Raw genomic sequence first — 18,652 nt, forward strand, 5'->3', positions numbered from 1 at the left:
GAAGTGCAAGCATAATAATAATAGTACCCAAATGCCCCGAAGGCCTCAAAGCACTTTCACTTTTCACCCCTAAGACCGGGGTGCTGTGCAGAAGCATCCTCCCTGCTGTTCTCTTAACAAAGACGGTGAGTGACCCAGAGATTGCCAAGAAGAGAAAGCCCTAGAAGGAGATGGGCTAACCCTGCAGATAGGGTTGCCCTACCTCCCATCTTCTTGCTCCTGCTTGTCTCTGTGGGGGAAGACCTGACAAGACAGGACACATGGGCCCAAGCAAAGAGAACAAACACCTTAGGTGGTGACCTTGAAATGTGCTTTTCCAGCTGATAAACAGACTGAGTAACTAAACATCTTTTCAAAACTACAAAGAAGGAAACCTACATGGCTCAGTCGGTAAAGAATCCGTCTGTATTGCAGGCAGACGCAGATTCAATCCCTGGGTCAGGAAGATCTCCTGGAGAAGGGAATGGCAACCCACTCCAGTATGCTTGCCTGGAGAATCCCATGGACAGAGGAGCCTGACAGGCTACAGTCCATAGGGTTGCAGAGTTAGACATGACTGAGCGATTAACATGAACATGAAGAAGGAAACCTACAAGGACTTATTTGCAGTAAAATGGGACTTTTGCTCCTGTACCCACCCTATCAAGGTTTTTAGAAAAACAGTGATGAGACAGGCACAGAAGAGCTCAGGGCAGACCCTCCAAGCTTCTCAGAGGGGCACGGGCCAGGCACGGCTGCTCTGAGGCAGGGGCAGAGGCCTCCCTGGGACAAGGCTGTTGCTGCAGCTGGTTGGCAAGCAGCCAGGCTTAGGTCCTGTGTGGGGAATGCTGTGTCTTCCGTTCTCCTGGGCTGTTTTTCACGCGCATGTATGTCAGTGTATAAATAAGCTTTCAGTAAGTGCCAAATTGGTGCTCACTAACAGAGAGAGAGGGGCCAACTCACTAACCCACTGCATGACACCTACCCCTGTTGTGTCAGGACCTGGGCGTGTGGGTGGAAGTTTAACCTCCAAACTAGCCGTAGAGCCAAGAGAACTAGGAGTGGGGGGCTGGGGACTCAGCACCAACTGGGGCCAGCTGTGTTTTTCCTCAGCCCCTTGGAGATCAGAAGTGAGTGTTGTCATCCTCAAATAATCCAAGTGCAGTACCCACGCCTTCCTCCACCCCACCCATCCCCAGATGTATGCTCGTGTACACACACACACACACACTCTTCTCTCTCTCTCTCTCTCTCTCCCCCCCCCCAGTAACCTAGGCAGACTGGGGAAAAAACAGCAGCCAGCTGGCTGTATTTACTCCAAGAAGAATTAGCCCTTCTTGCTTTCACCTGGGTTGAGATGGTTTGAAAGAGCTTGCCTTCACCTGTGGCCTTTTCAGACCTAACGCCCCCAGATTGAAACCCAGCAGCTCAGACCTGGGCCGAGGTACTGAGCCTGCCAACGCTACCTGAAACATCTTGCACCTCATAAAAAACGGCGTGTCAGTTTCGGGTGAGGGGTTGGGCCGTTTCCCATCTGATCTGGCCCAAGGCGTGTGTGTCCCTCCCCCTCCTCCCTCTTCGATCCTTCCTGTTTTCTCCCTGACTCCTGGTGCACAGCTTTGAAATCTTGCTGAGAAGCAAATCTGTCCCCTCAGCTCCGGCTCCGCATGTTTATTTGTGGAAGTTCGGCAGGGGAACCGAGGCGGGTGCCAAGACCTGCCACGCTGCTGGGAAATCTGCGTTTCCCTCCCTTCCCCCTTGTCAATGGACATTGACAGAGGAAATTGGCCTCCCCGGCATTTTGGCCCGCGGTTTTCCCCTTTGCAGTCGCTTCCAGTGTGACATGATTCAGCTTTCTTTCCTTTCTCTCAACTACTACTCTGTCACATTTCTTACTTTTATGACTTCATTTTCCCTGTGTCTTTGTGACTATGGGGTGGCTGAACGCTGAGTTCCACAGGAGAAAGGCCAATCTTGGGGATGCTTGCTACATGCTCTTTTCAATGTCCTGCTTTGTTCTTGGCTCTGCTCCCTAAATTCCTGAATCACTGGGAATAAGTGTGGGTGGACTGCCCCTGCTCAGTGTGAGCTGGCCATGGTTTCTGCTCTCTTGGATCATTCGTTGCAGTTTGTTAAATTTCAACTATGCGTTTCAGTTTTCGGGTGACGTTGCCGCCTCAAAATTCTCTGGAAAAGCCCCATGTCTCCAGGATTTTGCGATGGTTTCTCCCATTAGTGACTTTACTTCATGATCTCTCTCCTCCCATCTTTGAATCCTTGGGCTGTCAACATTCTCCCATTTTTGCGGGGTGTTTGGGGAGAAAGAGAAGAAAGGAGTGGTGCTTGGTGTCAGCAATGTGGAGGGAAGTGCAGCAGGCTGAGCGAATAGAAAATCAAGTTAGAAAATAGACTTTTTAGTTTTTTGAAAATTAGTTAACCACAGCAAATACAGCTGATTTACAGCATTAGTATTCTTTCTACAGCTACAAAATTATGTGTCTATTATAATTCAAAATTTTGGCAAACTGATTTTAATAAAAAAGAAATGAAATGGAAGAGAGAGGGACATTAATGTATGTTAAATGTATATTAGGCTTATGGGCTTGATTGGCATTGGCCTGCAATGGTTTCTTTTAGGCTCCAGGCACCAGTAGGCCAGGGCTTATTTTCTTACTGGATGAGTTGTAGTTTTATGAATTTAAAAAGGAAAAAAAAGACTGAGAGGTCAAAACTAAAGTCACTTAGGACACAAACAGTCCCCTGCAAAGACTGCTCTTAGGATAAAGCGTCCTGGGGTTCTGGCCTTTATTCAGTAGCTGTAGATAGAGCACCAACGTGTTAGGCATCCGGTTTTCTCCAAGGTAAACTGGTTTAAAGAAGGAGTTCGGCCTCTGACTTTTCTTATCTCTCCAGAACAGTAGTTCTTAATCTTTTTGTAGATTAGGACTGCCTTTGAGAACGTGACAACAGCTCTAAGTCTTTTTCCTACAGAAATGTAAGTTCACACAGACACAGCAGGTGGGGGCGCTTGAAGCCTCTGAAGTCAGACCCCCAAGTTAACAGCTTTTGCATTAAAATTTCTTTCCTACTTACCATTAATGTATATCCTTTCCAAAAGATTTGAAATACAGCCACAAATTCTTCCTTAATTCTCTGTATGAAGTAATCAGCTTCTCCCCTGAGCACAGGATCTGAGAGAGAGAGAGAGAAAGAGAGAGAGAGAGAGAGAGAGAGAGGGGTCCAAAAGGCCGGCAGCCCGCTGCCTGGTCCTGGCTCTGCCCTGGCCTCTTCCCTGCTGTCATTTGAAAGGAACTCAGCCTCCCCGTGTGTCAAATTGAGACAGCAAAACCTATTCCATGGATCTCATAGGATTCAGTGGTGAAATTTACACTAGAGGTAGAAAAGCACTTTGAAACAAAAAGCATTTTTGCTCTTACAAAAATAAGAATGTAGCTGCTTTGTGGGGGCCTGCCTCATTGCTCCACTCCCAGAAGTGTCCTCCTCAAACACTTAGGGGGGACATTCTTCCTCCCCAGACCCCCAGACCCTCAGACTAGGAAGAGGACTATTTCAAGGGGTGGTCTTTTGGCTGCCCCTAGATTCCAAACTCAGTTTTGCTTTCATCAGTCACAAATACTGAAAACAAAACTGAAGTCACCGCGGAAAGAAAACGGCCCAGTTTCTGTCGAGCCAGAGTCCCATTACTTGTCTGTTCAAGAGCCCACCCTCTCATTCAGACCCTCTGCCCCCCCTCCCCAGTTCTGGGAGACAGCTTGTCTCTGTGACCTCTCCCGGTAGAGACGGTTTGGCATTTCCCCACTGCTCTGAGTGATTTAGTCTGAATTCTCTACTCATGACGCATTTCCTGGTACTCAGGGTGTCCCCTCCTGGTTGCCCCCTCACCACTGAAGCTGGTTTCCTCTCTTTTCATCTGATGCTTCACAACTGTCAGGTTGCAACAAACATGCTTCAAATCTACATTCCTCCAGTTGCCTAGCAACAACTTCCCTCCCGGATAAATCTGGATTTCCTGTAGCGGCCCACAATTAAACACAGCGGGCCCCTCACTGTCTGTCTACCGTTTCGTCTGCTTTTCACCTCTGTCTGGGTGCTTTAAAGACAGCAGCTTATCCCTTACTCCAGAGCCCTCCACCAGTTCCCAGAGGCCACGTTATCCTTGTAAGGACACTTTTAATCCAAAGCTACCTCTTCACCCCTGTGTTAGATCCTCAACTTAGAAATCAATACTGTTTTCCAGATGCCCTTCTTTGAATCAGAGAAGGTAAAACAAAAATTTCAACTCATAAAACATGCATTTTTTGTGCTGACAGCGTGGCATCTGTTTGATTAACCCATTGGATCCAAACTGTCAGCAAGAATCGCTCAAATGAGACTTTTTTAGTAGGGAATATGCTTTATTCTGCCTCAAGAAAAAATATTACACAGTCCCAAAGGACAGGCATGTACCTCGTTCCTTGAGAACCCAGAGACCTCATGTAACCAGAATTTTCTTGGCTACTGGGTAGGACCTTGTATCCATTTTTCAAGTTCTGGACCAAGGCCCAGGAACCCCTCAGACCTCCCATAGCTGATGGAAGATGATAGAGATGTACTTTTCTATAGCCCTATTTGTATATCCAATCTTCCTTATGAGATCTAATCAGGTCTTGAACTTGGGTTGAATTCAACTTGAGTGCTGAGGACAGTCATGACATAGAAGGGTTACTTGTTTGGGAAATTAAGAGAACTTATTTGGCACAGGAAACAGTGGTGTGCGTGTGTATGTGTGTGTGAGAGAGAGAGAGAGATGATGATACTTGCCATTTTGGTTTGTGACCTTTTTTTCCAGAAATGTTTTCACATTTCCATTCAAATAAATTTACAGTCCCTTCCGGTTCTTTTGGCAGGAACAATCCATGCAAATTTGAATAGATACTGGGGAAGGGAGCCTGGGAAAGTTATTTTATAATTCATGGCAACATCAATCAGACAATTCGTGACCAGACACATATGAAGTGTTCCCTGGGGAGACGGGATGGGGGAGCACTGAGATGTAGGTGATATGTAAAACGGAGGTTCAAGTACAAGATCCTCATTATTTACCATCTCCACTGGGAAGAGCTAGGAAAGGCATTGCAGCTGTGGTACCAGGGACACAACTGGAACTCAGTAAATATTTATATTAGCATAGTGAATATTATTAAATTATTTTTAATGGGATGTAGTTGCTTTATAATATTGTTAGTTTCTGCTGTGCAACAACATGAATCAGCTATATTCACACATATATCCCCTCTCTCCTGAGCCTCCCTCCCACCCTATACCCATGTAGGTCATCACAGAGCAGCGAGCTGAATTCCCTGTGCTATATGGCAAGTTCCCACTAGCTAGCTATTTTACACATGGCCGTGTATACATGTCAGTCCCAATCTCTCAGTTTATCCACACCACACCACACCACCATGTCCACACATCTGTTCTATACATCTGTATCTCTATTCCTGCCCAGAAAATAGTGTACCATTTTCTTAGATTCCACATATATATGCACTAATATAAAATATTTGTTTTTCTCTTTCTGATTTATTTCACTCTATATAACAGACAAGACTGAAAAGGAAAATGTTAACCAAACACAAAAACGTACCTCCAGCAGTTGTTCCTCCTGTCCCCCTTCCCCAAATTTCTGGTCTTATTCTTACTGGCTGGCCCTCGAGTCTCTCTTGCCACCTCTCCTTACATTCCTCCTCCACCTGGAATTCTTGGCCCTCCTGTTCTGTCCGTAAACACTGCCCTCATTCTCATGATCATCACCTTGTCTTCTTTCAAAGAGTAACCAAGTGCTACCTCCCCCCATCCCTAGGCAGAGCCAACCACACCTTTTCTGTAAGTCACCATTGTATCTTGTAAAAACATCTCTCATGGAAGCTAAAATCACAATGGATTCTGTCTCTTATCCACTAGATTGTGTTTATTTTCTCATTAAGTAATACAGTACACATTTACTGCACATTTACTATGTACCATACTCTGAAGATATTAAAAAAAAAATAAAGTGTATTCCTATGCTTAATGAATTTACAGTATAGTAGAAAGACAGAGGGGCTTCCCAGGTGGCTCAGCAATAAAGAATCCACCTGACAATGTAGGAGACACAGGTTCAATCTGTGGGTCAGGAAGATCCTCTGGATCTCCAACCCGCTCCAGTATTCTTGCTTGAGAAATCCCATGGACAGAGGAGCCTGATGGGCTACAGTCCACAGGGTCACAAGAGAGTCAGACATGACTTAGCAACTAAACCAACAACAGAAAGAGAGATGACTTAAAAAAAAAAAATAGTGAACCAGTGTAAAAGTGATAAATGGACAGAGGATTTAGGAGCAACTAGAGGGGGCACATTAACTCATGGGGAAGGAGGGCAAGAAGAGCATGATGGTGGAGGGGAAGAAAGCTTTCTGGAGAAGGCGAGGTGGTTTTACATGTGCTGACTCTGGCCAGTAGGGTGAGGATGGGGTGAGATGGAGTGGGTAGGTTGTTTTATTAGGCCCTAAAATGATAACCTAGCAACTAAGGGCAACAGGGTTTGCAGAGGCCTACAAAAACGTTTGAGATCTAAAAGTAAAAAATTAATCATACTCTGGTTTCTCTTCAGATCACATAAATCTTTCACCTTTTACTAAAAATGAAAATTATGGCTTCAAAATACAAAGAAAAAGCTTTAGAATTAAAGTTAGTAAACATTAAATTGAATCCTTAAGAAAGGTAATATTCAACTTTATGGTTAAGTTTAATATTCATGAAATTCTAAATTTAAAAAACTGGTTTATAGTTCAGAGTCTTCCCCTTTACAAAGATTAGTGAGTATTTGCAATGATTGCTTAGACATTGTACCAGATCATTCATTAAATGAGTTAGTCAAGGTCAAATTTCAAAAGTAAGATTAAGAGCCTTAAAAAATGTGTATCTGTCTGTATCAATACAGCTATAGCAGAGACACAGATGCTTTAAATATGTGAATTTGAGGCAGGATCGAGTTTTAAGATCAGAGTGTGCCTAGAGCCTGTGGAGATGAAGGAGAGAGGATGGAAAGAAGCGGTCCACTGAGGCAAAGCACAGGCATAGATAGTATCTAGTCCACAGTTAAGTGAGGGAAACACACAGCAAACTCACAGAGAAGAGAGAGTACTTAAAAGTGATAGGAGCTGTAACTGACTGACTGCTGTCTGGTCTCTCTGGATGCATGAATGTGACAGTTGCTTATCCTCTGTGCCTCTGGGCTTCTTGTCTCTCTTAGGTGCCTCCCATCATCTAGCACCCTGCTTGTTTTCCTCTGCACAGCTTCTTTAGTCTCCATCCCTTGATTCCAGCTTCTTTCTAAGGCTGTCTTCCCTATTTCTCTTTGCTCCCGTCTCTGCATTTTGATGGCTCATCCTGGCCCACACTCAGACCCAGCACCAGCTTTAGATCTTCAGGCTGGGATTTTGAGAATGGAATGGGGAACAATCACCCATGACTCCCAGGCTTCCAGCTCTGGTGATGGGTGGGAGGCAGTGCCACCAACTGAGGAAGGGCATCCCAGAACAGAAGCTGGTTTGGGAGAAGATAATGAGATCAGTTTAGGACAAATTTGATTTGAGCAAATATCCAACAAACAGTTGAAAGTTGGAGATGCAGATTTAGACGTCATCAACAAAAATGTAGCAGATTAAATGATAAAGGGAATGAAAAAGCCCAGAGAGAGTGTGTGGAGTAAGAAGAGCGAGGGTGTGGAGTTCCTCAGGAACCTCAGCACATATGCAGAAGGTGGAAGCAGAAGAGCTTGTGGGACTGGCAGAGAGGGAACAGAGGAAACCAGGCAAGATGAGTGTCATGGAGGAAAAGAACATGACCAAATTGTCAAGAGCAGAGAGGACTGAAAAGACCAGAACTGAAAGCATCCCTTAGACTCTAAAACTGGGGATTCTAGTGAAAGCATCTTGGTAGGATGATGAAGGTAGGAGACTGGGAAGTGCTGGTGAGGAAATGAATCACTGAATGTGAATTGTTCTTCTAAGAAATGTGGGAATAAAGGGTGGAGCAGGGAAGACCTTCCCCCAAGTAAGAGAGAATTCTTCCTGCCTTACTGGCTTTGAAATGGGACATTGATGCTTTTTCTGCCTTTGAACTCGAACTGAAACATCAACTCTTTGTGGGTCTCCAGCCTGCTTGGGCTTCCCTGGTGGCTCAGATGGTAAAGAATCTACCTGCAGTGGAGAAGACCCAGGTTCAGTCCCTGTGTTGGGAAGATCCCCTGGAGAAGGGAATGGCTAACCACTCCAGTAGTCTTGCCTAGAGAATTCCATGGACAGAGGAGTCTAACAAGCTACAATCCATGGGGTGGCAAAGAGTTGGATGTGACTGAGCAACTAATACACACTTAGCCTACCAACTCATGCTGAAGATTTTGTGATTGGCCAGCCTCCATAATTTCATGAGCCAATTCCTTATAATAAATCTCTTCCTATCTATCCATCTATCTTCCTATCTACCTATGCACTGCCCCTAGTAAGTGTACCATTTCATGAAGTATCAGGCATAGAAACAGCCACCTGCTTGTTGCTATGAGCATTCATTCATCATATTTGATATGTGCCTGAATGTCTACTATGTGGCCAACACACAGACATACTTCCTGTCTACATGGAGCTTAGAGTATAATAAGAGAGATAACATGTGATCAGTAGAATGATTACCTGTGGTGAAGAGTGCAAGGAAGGAAATAAACGGGGCACCTTAAAAGAACGTAACAGAGCAAGGGTGAGTGAAGAAGCCTATAAAAAGAAGCATCATCTAAATCTACCATGAGAACACTGTCTTTCATATAGATAGTGGTCTTAGGAATCAGACTTGAAGAATGAGGAAAACTTTACCAAGCAGAGAAAGGAGGTGGACAATATGCACAAGCCAGGAAGCATGAGAAAGGGACCAGCACCTCAGGGACTGTAGAATGAAGTCTGGACACTGAAGGAAAAGTAAGAAAGAAGGCTTGAGAGGGAGCCACGCACCAGCTCACGAGAAGTCATGTGTGTCCAGCATGGGTACTGACCTCTCCTGGAGACAGTATGGACCCACGAGGATCTTTGTGCGGGAGAAGTAACATGATTGTATTGGCATGTTAGGTAACTCAGGCTATAGTGTGGCGGGTGCATTTGAAGGAAGGAGATTAGGGTCAAGAGGCCGCAAGAAGGTTGTTCTGATAAGGTGTTCTGAGAAAGAAGCAAGGAGAACTTGAGCAAAACAGCTTAGTGAGGAAAGAACAAAGAGCAGAGAGTATTGATGCAATGCTCATTGATTTATGCACACAAAACCTTTTTATTTTTAGAATTTTATTATAGAAATAACTATAAAAGAGAAAATAATATCATAAACTCCCATGTGCCTGTCACCCAGCTTCAACTATTATCAACATTTGGCTGTTCTTGTTTTATCTGTTCCTTTTTTCCCTGAAGTCTTTTAAAGCAAGTCACACACAACATTTCACCCTTACATATTTCCCTATGTATCTCTAACATAAAAACTTAGTTGTTTTAACAAAACCACAGTTCTATGATCACTCCCAACAAAATTAATTCCTCAATAATACCTAATACCCTATTATGTTAACTTTCCCTTTGCTTGTTACAGGTGCTTTGTTCAGATCAAAATCAAAATAAGATTCACAATAGCATTGTAATTGGTTATGTCTAATATCCCCTTTCATCTGTAATAGTTCTTATTGGAGGTAGTTTGGAAGGCGAGTCAGCAGGACTGAGTGACATCTTACCATTGGCATACGTTTTTACCTGCTGGCTTCCTCCCTTCCTACCTACTCTTCTCAGCCCCACCCTCTTATGGGAAAACAGGAATTAAAGTACTTTGCCCAACACTGAAGCTATTTTCAAGGAGTTTGCAAAGTAGTTATGGCAAGACCAAAGTCTGGGATCAGTGTTAAGGTTATGGAGAAGAGACTTTTCTCAAGGTTATAGTTTCAATGGTGGCTTTACTGCTCCTTAGTCTAGAAAATTCTCCTCCTGCTGCTTTGTAGCTCTCATGCATAAGGAGGTCCTTCATACTGCAGTTATAAAGTAAGCATGAAATGCTAGTGCTCCATAAGTGTACATACACTTATTCTTCAGTTCAGAGTTAGAAATATGAGGACTCCTGGACCTACAGCCAGGAGAGAGGGGGAGCAGGACCACAGCTAGAAATAGGCCAGGCTGCTCAAAGCCTAACTCCACCTGCTTCTCTGCTTTGCTGCAGCTGGATCAGTACCCCCAGCATTTAGGAGAGCGGTACTGACAAATGAGAAGGCAAGGCTTGTGGCTTGTGGTCCACAAATATATGAATGAGAATTATATGTTGAGCTTGTTAAAATGCAGATCCCCTCCAGGCCTACTCAAGGGGCACACTTGAGTCTGAATCACCATCTCAAAAGTTAGAATTCCGTCCTAAAAAATAGAGAACTGGTGATTCAGTCATTTTGAAACTATGAAGAATGAAGTCATTCATTCAGGACTTGAACTCGATTTCTGGGAAACAAGGTGTTCACATCAGGCTCTGGGACTCATAGCCAGAAAACTCATGAACTTCCACATTCCCCACCGCGGTGGAAAACACGCAAACAGCTCTGTGTTGCTGCACAGGCCTGGGATCACCAGAACGCTAGCATCAGACAGAGACTCTGAGAGGGAACTCCTCTCTCTATTCATGGCTGCAAGCAGCAGCTTTGAAAAGAAAGGTGCTGGAGTTGGCCAACTCGTCCATAAGAGGTTGGTGCTGAACAGAGGAAGAAACACAACCTGTCTGGAAAGGACGTAAAGGGACAACAATGACAAGGAAGCCTGCGAGAGTCCACAAAGCCCGAGGTGAACAGATGGGCACCCTCCGCACGCGGCCTTCCTTTCCACCCCAGCAGCTGTGCTGTTTTCCTTCCTCCAGGAGTCTTGTTTGGTGTCACTAAACCAGCAATCAGAATCACTTTGGTGCATTTAATGTCACCATGAAACTATTTGTGATTGACTAGTTCAGCAGGGTTGAGAATAAGAACCTTTGATTTTCTCAATTAGACAAAACTTGTTTTTGAAAGCAATCTTGCAGAAGAGGTCCTGTGATCAGAAAGAAGGTAGGAAATGTTTTTCCAGCATACCGGAGATCAGATAGCACCAATGTGCATATGTAGAACTACACATATATATATGTTTTTAAAATATTTTTTCCTATCAATTACAGTTTCCCAGACTCCTAGACACCAGTTCTCAAGGTATCAATCTGAGATCCTGGGGAAGAATATTATCTGATATGTCACCAAGAATTCAAGAAGTAAGTGACTTGATGATAGTAATATAATTCCACTATATCTTTCCACTGTTTTATCACACTTAATATATCAAATAATTTAATTGTACCTCAGACCCGTTCAAGGAGAAATACATTTGATTTTTCCATCTAGCAATTTAGAAACACCTGTTCATATCCTTAATTACCCATGCTCCTGAGTTGGAGGCAGACAGAAAGGAACCATTTGTCTAATTTCACACCTAGAAGGAAACAACAGTTTGTCTGGTGTAATGGATTATCAGGGGACTGACAACTGAATTCAAGTCTTTTCACTCTTTCTGACATGAGCCAATATTCCCTTATGCCCTTAAAATCCACATAAATCTATACCATTAATAGTAATAGCATATACTTACAGAATCTAAGTGTCTTTTTACTTTACTCATTTCATCACACAGAGAGTGACTTTTTGGTGTTGTTTTATAAAAGATGTGCACATTTTAACCAAATACACAAGCTTTTGCCCATATATAAGTGATTTTCCACTCAACAGATGAGAGGTGCTGGGGTCACAATGATGAAGAGACAGATATATGGTCACTGCCTTGTGAAATGTATAGTCCAACAGGGAGGAGAGCTGTGAAATAAACAATTAGCTTCAAGTGTAGTGAATATTATGAAAGAGAAGCAAAGGGGAAACATATTTTTCCCCAAACTTTTTTTCCCTCCAGTATTCTCAGCTGACTTGGGCTTTGCCAACCTTGAAAATTGCATGGTTAGAATCTGTCCTCATAAAACTAAGCTCACCTGGGCAGAGTGCTGTGCAGGGCAAGTTAGAAAAGGCTCCATTGTACTGATGGCCACCTGCTGGGGTGGGAGTCTCTATTTAACATTCTTCTCCTCATAAGCATTTTAAAAATGTATATCAGTATAATAGGGTTGAAGTTGATAGAGAATATTTTTTTGAATATCCAAAGCAATTCAACACTCTTAATTCCATGTGGGAGTTCCAGAAAGTTTCTTGCCTGACTAGATAACAAGTCTAGCATTCGTGAACTGCACTGAAGCAGATGGCCCTGTTTATATTAACTGATACTAGACCATTTGACCCTGGAACGGCCTCTTCATCTCTGAGCGCTTTGATTAAATGAGCAACATAATAATGGTAATAACCTCTTACAAGACTGTCATAAGGCTTACTGCTGTTAAAGCAATTTGCGATTCCATCTTTATTATTGAAGCCGAGACTGTGACTATAGGCATGACTCGCTATGTGGATTCTCCACGGCGCTCAACAGTTTCAGAGGGCAAGTGTTGGCATGTGGACAGAGAGGAGATGACAGGTAAACATCACTTATTGCAGTAGGAGAATGCTTTTCAGTCTCACCTGATTGAGTGGTTTTTTAAGATCTCCCTATGCCTTTGAAAACAGGTAACCAAGTGTGTTTGGGGAATAAAAGCAGCATGGTTTTTATTTTGTATTTTCCTTTAAAGTCAAATGGTAGTATGGAAACTGATATCTTGGCAACTCTGGCAGCCCTTAACTTAGTTCTCAGCATTATAGATTCACCTTCAAAAAATGAGGCCAGTGAGTGCCACCAGTACCCATATGGAGAGAGGACCACCAGCCTCTTCTTAGTTTGGTGCAGAATGTAAAGAGTTTTTCCAGGAGTGGAGAGTTCATTTGTTCTATATTTGCTTAGATCTTAAAATACACACACACACACAGACTGAAAGAAACCACAAGCCACACATTTCAGGGAAATGGAACGGTCCACATTTGGTAAAGCTAAGCTAATAAGAAGATAACTTTCCAAATATAAGAAACTAATTTCTAAACTATTTGGCCAAAGACCAAATTTGCCCTGACTTCGCCTCTCTAAGACTCCTCCTCCTCCTCCATTTCCCAATTTTTTCCAGTAGCTCCATCTTGGTGAGAATAACAGAACCAAAGAACTGACTTACAAAGAAATATCTCTACATTTTGCTAAGGATACATTCCCAGGGAATTCACACTAAACAGACTGGAAAAGAGAAGTAATATTAAAATGCTTTTGGAAGTGAACTCTTTTATTTTCTTTAAGGCTCATCCTAGTTTCCTCCTAGGGCCTGAGTGGATGGCAGTAGCTTTTATTTCACACCTGGATTAAAGATCGCCAAGAATATCTGTTTTCTTTTAAATATGGAAATCAAACACATATGCTGAGATCTCCCCAAACTTTGGAGCTTTGGCTTCACAGTGGGTTGTGACTCTGACTGCCTTAGAATAACCTGAAGCCTTTGCCTTGCCACAGTTCATCCACCGGCCAAGTGTTCAAGACTTGCTATGGGTGACCAGGCCACTCGTGCAGACTGGAGGCCCAGAGACCTTCACGCAGCTGATGGGCATCCTGTCTGACCTCTTGTGTGGCTACCCAGAGGGAGGAGGATCTCGGGTGTTCTCCTTCAACTGGTACGAAGACAATAACTATAAGGCCTTTCTGGGGATCGACTCCGCAAGGAAAGATCCTATCTATTCTTATGACGAAAGAACAAGTAAGTTTTCCAAGTCCTGCATATAAATTGGCTTCTAATGTTGGGTTAAGCCGATAGGGTAACACTTGCAGGTGAAATTAATCCTGGTGTTGACTTACCATGGGTCTTGTTGATCAGCTTTGGGCAAAGAGGCTTCTCCTTGCACAGAGTCCATTTCCTCAAGTAGGAAGAGGGACAGTGCTCAGAAAGAAATCTGGAAGTGAGTCAAGGAAAGAACTGAGACCCGCTTGGAAAGGGAACAGAGGGGACATTTCCTACTGATCTGATTGAACTAGGGTTAAGTTCTAGAGGAAGAGAAAGATAAATGAGGAGGCAACCCAGAGTTGCAAGCAGAGCTGGGGTCAGAAGGGCTCTGGCAAATAAACATGGCTGTGGGATGTTTTTACAAACACAATGCAGTGAAAATCTGTGTGAATAGTATTGAATTGTGTTCCAAATGGCAAGTTGCTTGCAAGTTATCTTTCCCACCTTTCACTATTTTTTTTGGCTCCTGTGGGGTAAAGGAGGGTGGGATATGGACGAAATGCAATCTAGTAACCCACTAGTTAAAAATTGAAGAGGCAGTGAGGCACGCACCCAAAGCAGTTGGGCCCCAAGATAGCCACACATAACAAAGAAGTTAAGCAGCTAATTGAAGGGAAATTATTGAAACTAAAGCTGAGATTTCAAGTGAAGGCCTCGTTTGGCCTCTCGGTCCCTTTCATCTGAGAATGTCCTCTGTTCCTTTTAATAATCGCAAGCAGGCTTCTCAACCTTCTTCTAAAGCAGGAAAAAAAAATAAAAAAAAAACGAAACCCAGGGCAAGCCCCATCCTTTGTTTCTCTGATGAGGCCTTTATTGAGATGCACTGTGGCATTTTGTTACTTACTAATGATGAGCTTGTTATTGGTGGAGTGCAGCCTATTAATTTAGGTTATTTGTCAAATCCTCCAGCATATAGTTAAATGAAACATGTGATTTGAACACACTAATGACTATGTTTAGCTAAGCAACAGGGAGTTTCTATAAAATCCATCCCTTCTCTCCTGACAGCGACCTTTTGTAACGCATTGATCCAGAGCCTGGAGTCAAACCCTGTCACCAAAATAGCCTGGAGGGCAGCAAAGCCTTTGCTGATGGGGAAAATCCTCTTCACTCCAGATTCCCCTGCAACACGCAGGATACTGAAGAATGTAAGGTCCCAGCTGACCTTGTCCCCTCTGCCTTCTGCCCCTGGCTGTCCAGTAGAATGAGAGTGTATGTACATGCGCGCGCGTGTGTGTGAATGAGTGTGTGTGTTTTACTGTGCCCTCCTGGGGGTGAGCCTTGTGTTTTATGCTCTGTGGACACTTGGTTCCTCCCATTGGAAGGCTTTGCACCGGTGCCCCTGCCTGGACCCTCCCTTCTCTATGGAGCCTGCAATGACATTTTCTTCCTCATTGCCTAAATTCTATCCCTCAGAGAGAGGTTCACAGTGCTCTGAAGCCTGGCTACCGGGAATAGACAAAGATAGGCAGGAAGGGAGGGAGAGCATTTGCTCACCGGGAGTCCAAATCTAGCTTTAATGAGATTCTGAGACAATAACATCATCAATATTAAGGAACCTCTGAGACACTGAGAAATGAGATTCTGTCAATCCTGGAGGCTGGGAAATAGCCGATTGTTCTGGGAAATATCAGTTGACTGAGAAAATAAAGACACTTCCTTGAAAACCCTTTCCTAAACATTGAAGATTAGTGACAGGAAAGGTACAACCAAAGATTCTCTCTTACTTTTTCTCTCTCCATTCTTTTGCTGTCTCTGTCTGATTTTAGGCTAATTCGACGTTTGAAGAGCTGGAGCGTGTCCAGAAGTTGGTCAAAGTCTGGGAAGAAGTAGGGCCCCAGATCTGGTACTTCTTTGACAAGAGCACACAGATGACCATGATCAGAGTACGGATGGCATTAGAGGTCGGGAGGGGGAGGGGAGGAGAAAGGCCAGGAAAGTTCCATTTGTTTCCTCTTCCCATAACTTTCCCTGGAATTAGGTCAAAATATAACAGGCACCAGTTTTTGAAGCTGTCCTCAAGTGGAATCACTGACTTTGCATGGGACCTAGGACTTTGCTAGTGGCTCAGATGGTAAAGAATCTGCCTGCAATGCAGGAGACCTGGGTTCTATCCCTAGGTTGGGATGATCCCCTGGAGGAGGGCATGGCAACCCACTCCAGTATTCTTGCTTGGAGAATCAGATGGACAGAGGAGCCTGGCGGGCTACAGTCCATGGGGTCACAAAGAGTTGGAAACCACTGAGTGACTAAGCACAGCACAGGTTTCTGAAACTGGGGAAATACAAGAACCATCATAAGACGAGTGACCTCCTGAGGTTCTTCACTGTTATGTGTATACATGAGGGCGTCTGATTCAAAGGGGCATCTCCACAAGGGGCCAGTTCTATAACTGCAAAGATAGTCAAATGTGTCTCTCTGGTCACATTTTCAGTTTTGCAAAACCAGGAGATAAGAGTCCTGCATAGCAGAGATAATTTAAAAGAAACCAAAGAAAATCCTTAAGAAAAAGAAAGCTTCCAGTATACCATGTCCCTGCCCCTCTCCCCCATTCTCACATCCCTCCTTTATTATAGAGACCTATGTATTGGGGAGAAATGGGATATAGCTAGATATGCTTTATGATAGAGGAAAACCCACTAGATTTTTAGGGAACCTTGGAGTCTATCCTATTTGTTAAAAATTGGCAATGGCCTAAAAACAAGACCAGAGATCCTGTGGAATTCTAAATGCTGTAACTGTTTTGCTTCTTCCCAAGGACACTCTGGAGAACCCAACAGTAAAAGCTTTTTGGAATAGGCAGCTTGGTGAGGAAGGCATCACTGCTGAAGCTGTTCTGAGCTTCCTCTATAAGGGGCCTCGAGAGGGCCAGGCTGACGATGTGGACAACTTCAACTGGAGGGATATATTTAACATCACCGATCGTGCCCTACGCCTGGCTAATCAATATCTGGAGGTAAGGGTAGCAAGTCACCTGAGGGCCACCCAGGACCCCTTCAGGACAGCCCTGTACATGGAGCCAGAGATTCCTTAGCAAGTCAAGTGGTCTTGGGTTTCAAATCTCATTTTCCTCACTGAAAGGTTCCCACAGTCCCCAAACAGAGATGAATCCCGTTCTCTATCAGCTTATCCACAATTAAAACAGTTCCCTCTTCACATCTCGGGCCTCCTAACAGCTCCCTAACTCCCTCTTGGCTGTTCCTTCTCCCTTGTAGCCCACATGGTGTCATGTCTGTCCTTAGCCATCTCTTGTCTGCATTGCCTTAGTGGCTGTCCACTGCTAGTGTCCACCAAACTTCAAGTTATGAGGTCCCCCTGCTTGTTAGACACTCCTACCCCCAGGTTCTACAGGCATATCAGACTCAACATGTCCCAAAATAAATTTGCATTCACCCTCCCTGTAAAATGCATCCTCCTTCAGCATTTCCTACCCTGATCAAGTCCTCTGCATTTTTCCAGATTCTTAAATTAGAGGTTTTAGGGTCACCTTTAAATTACCCTCCACACAACACTCCTCATTAATTGTGTAACTTTGTGCCAAACTCTGTGCTAAGTGCTTTTATGTACCTTAGTCCCTTCAATCCTCCGATAGCTCCATCAAGTGTTGGCTGTCATCATTCCCACTTTACAGATGTAAAAGCTGAGGCTTAAAGAGTTTAGGTAAGATCCCCATTAGCTATTAGGTGGAGCAGACAGGAGGTAGATCTGGTGTGCCTGAATTTGGAGCTGCTGCCCAGACTCCTCCACTGCCTCTGTCATGCCCAGTCACTGAGCTTTGTCTTCTCATCTCTTAGTATTTCTCAGCTCCTCCTCTTACTTTCTAGGCTCTCTGAACCCCAGAGGCCTCCTCATCTCTCTACCAGTCCTTTCTAAATCCTCCCTCCCTGGACTCCAGGGTCCATTCTCTGTTGGTTCAGGTTCTTCTCCATGATGACACCAGAGTTACATTCCAAACTCACATCTACTGATATCACTCTCACACTTACAGTCTTAATGACCCACCCACCAGGAACACAAGTCTCTTCCAAACCTGCCTCAGCCCGCCTTCCCAACCTCTGCTCGTTCACACATCCTCAGTTCTGCCCCAATGGCCCTGCCACCACCCTGAAGTGCACTCTGGCTTCTCATGGTGTCACTCTTTGCAAATGGCTGTTTCTCTGCCAATTTTTTGCAGGTTTTTTTTACCTAAATAAAGAAAATTTATTGGTTGACATAACCTGGAAATTCAGGGGACCTAGGACACTGTGTCCTTCCCTCTTACCTTGCTGTTTGCCTTGGCCCAACTCTGATCTCAGCCAGATCCTCTCCACTGGGTAGTGAGTCAGCTGCTTGCAGCCCTCAGCAGTCATCCTTATTCCAAAATCTCTGCAGAAAGAGGGAGTGGCTTTCCCACAGCATACACAATCCTCCTGGACAGTATTGGCCTGGCCACTCTACCTATCACCAGCCCCTTAGGGGACTGTGTACCACCACGGGGTAAGGGAGGCAGCGTTAGCTTCATCTGAGTCTCATGGACTGATGAGCAGGGTTACTGTAAAGTGGGGGAAGGTCTTTCCCCAAGGCAGAGAAGTCCAAAAGGGCTTTCCCTTCCTCTTCGACTGAGCGACTGTTCATTCATTTTTTGAGACTTAGCTCTCAAATGTAACTTCTGCTGCAACGTAGGGTTAGTCATTCACTCCTCTGTGCTTCCCTGGCCCTCTCTCTGCATCTCTCTTAGATCTTGTTCCAGTTAGATTCATGTCAGCTATTAACATGTCCATCTCCGGCTGAGCAGCAGACTGGAGTTATCAGAGTCAGGGAACATATCCTAGTTATGTTC

The 18,652-nt window shown here is 44.2% G+C and overlaps 1 protein-coding gene and 1 long non-coding RNA gene across 2 annotated transcripts in view; one reads left to right on the top strand and one right to left on the bottom strand.

The window, feature by feature from the left end:
* Positions 1-18,652, top strand: part of ABCA4 (ATP binding cassette subfamily A member 4) — a 137,109-nt gene that overhangs the window by 27,208 nt on the left and 91,249 nt on the right. The window contains exons 7-11 of the mRNA XM_061121341.1: positions 11,227-11,316; positions 13,569-13,809; positions 14,842-14,981; positions 15,603-15,719; positions 16,592-16,789. Of these exons, the coding sequence (XP_060977324.1) occupies positions 11,227-11,316; positions 13,569-13,809; positions 14,842-14,981; positions 15,603-15,719; positions 16,592-16,789 (786 nt within the window). The remainder of the gene's footprint in view (positions 1-11,226; positions 11,317-13,568; positions 13,810-14,841; positions 14,982-15,602; positions 15,720-16,591; positions 16,790-18,652) is intronic.
* LOC133041025 (uncharacterized) lies at positions 1,598-18,186 on the bottom strand. Its single transcript, XR_009689101.1, has 3 exons — positions 18,095-18,186; positions 3,073-3,170; positions 1,598-2,356 (listed from the first exon to the last, which is right to left on the bottom strand). It is a non-coding gene; the product is annotated as an uncharacterized LOC133041025 (long non-coding RNA).

The sequence above is a fragment of the Dama dama genome, chromosome 20, assembly GCF_033118175.1.
Source record: "Dama dama isolate Ldn47 chromosome 20, ASM3311817v1, whole genome shotgun sequence".
Taxonomy (NCBI): domain Eukaryota; kingdom Metazoa; phylum Chordata; class Mammalia; order Artiodactyla; family Cervidae; genus Dama; species Dama dama.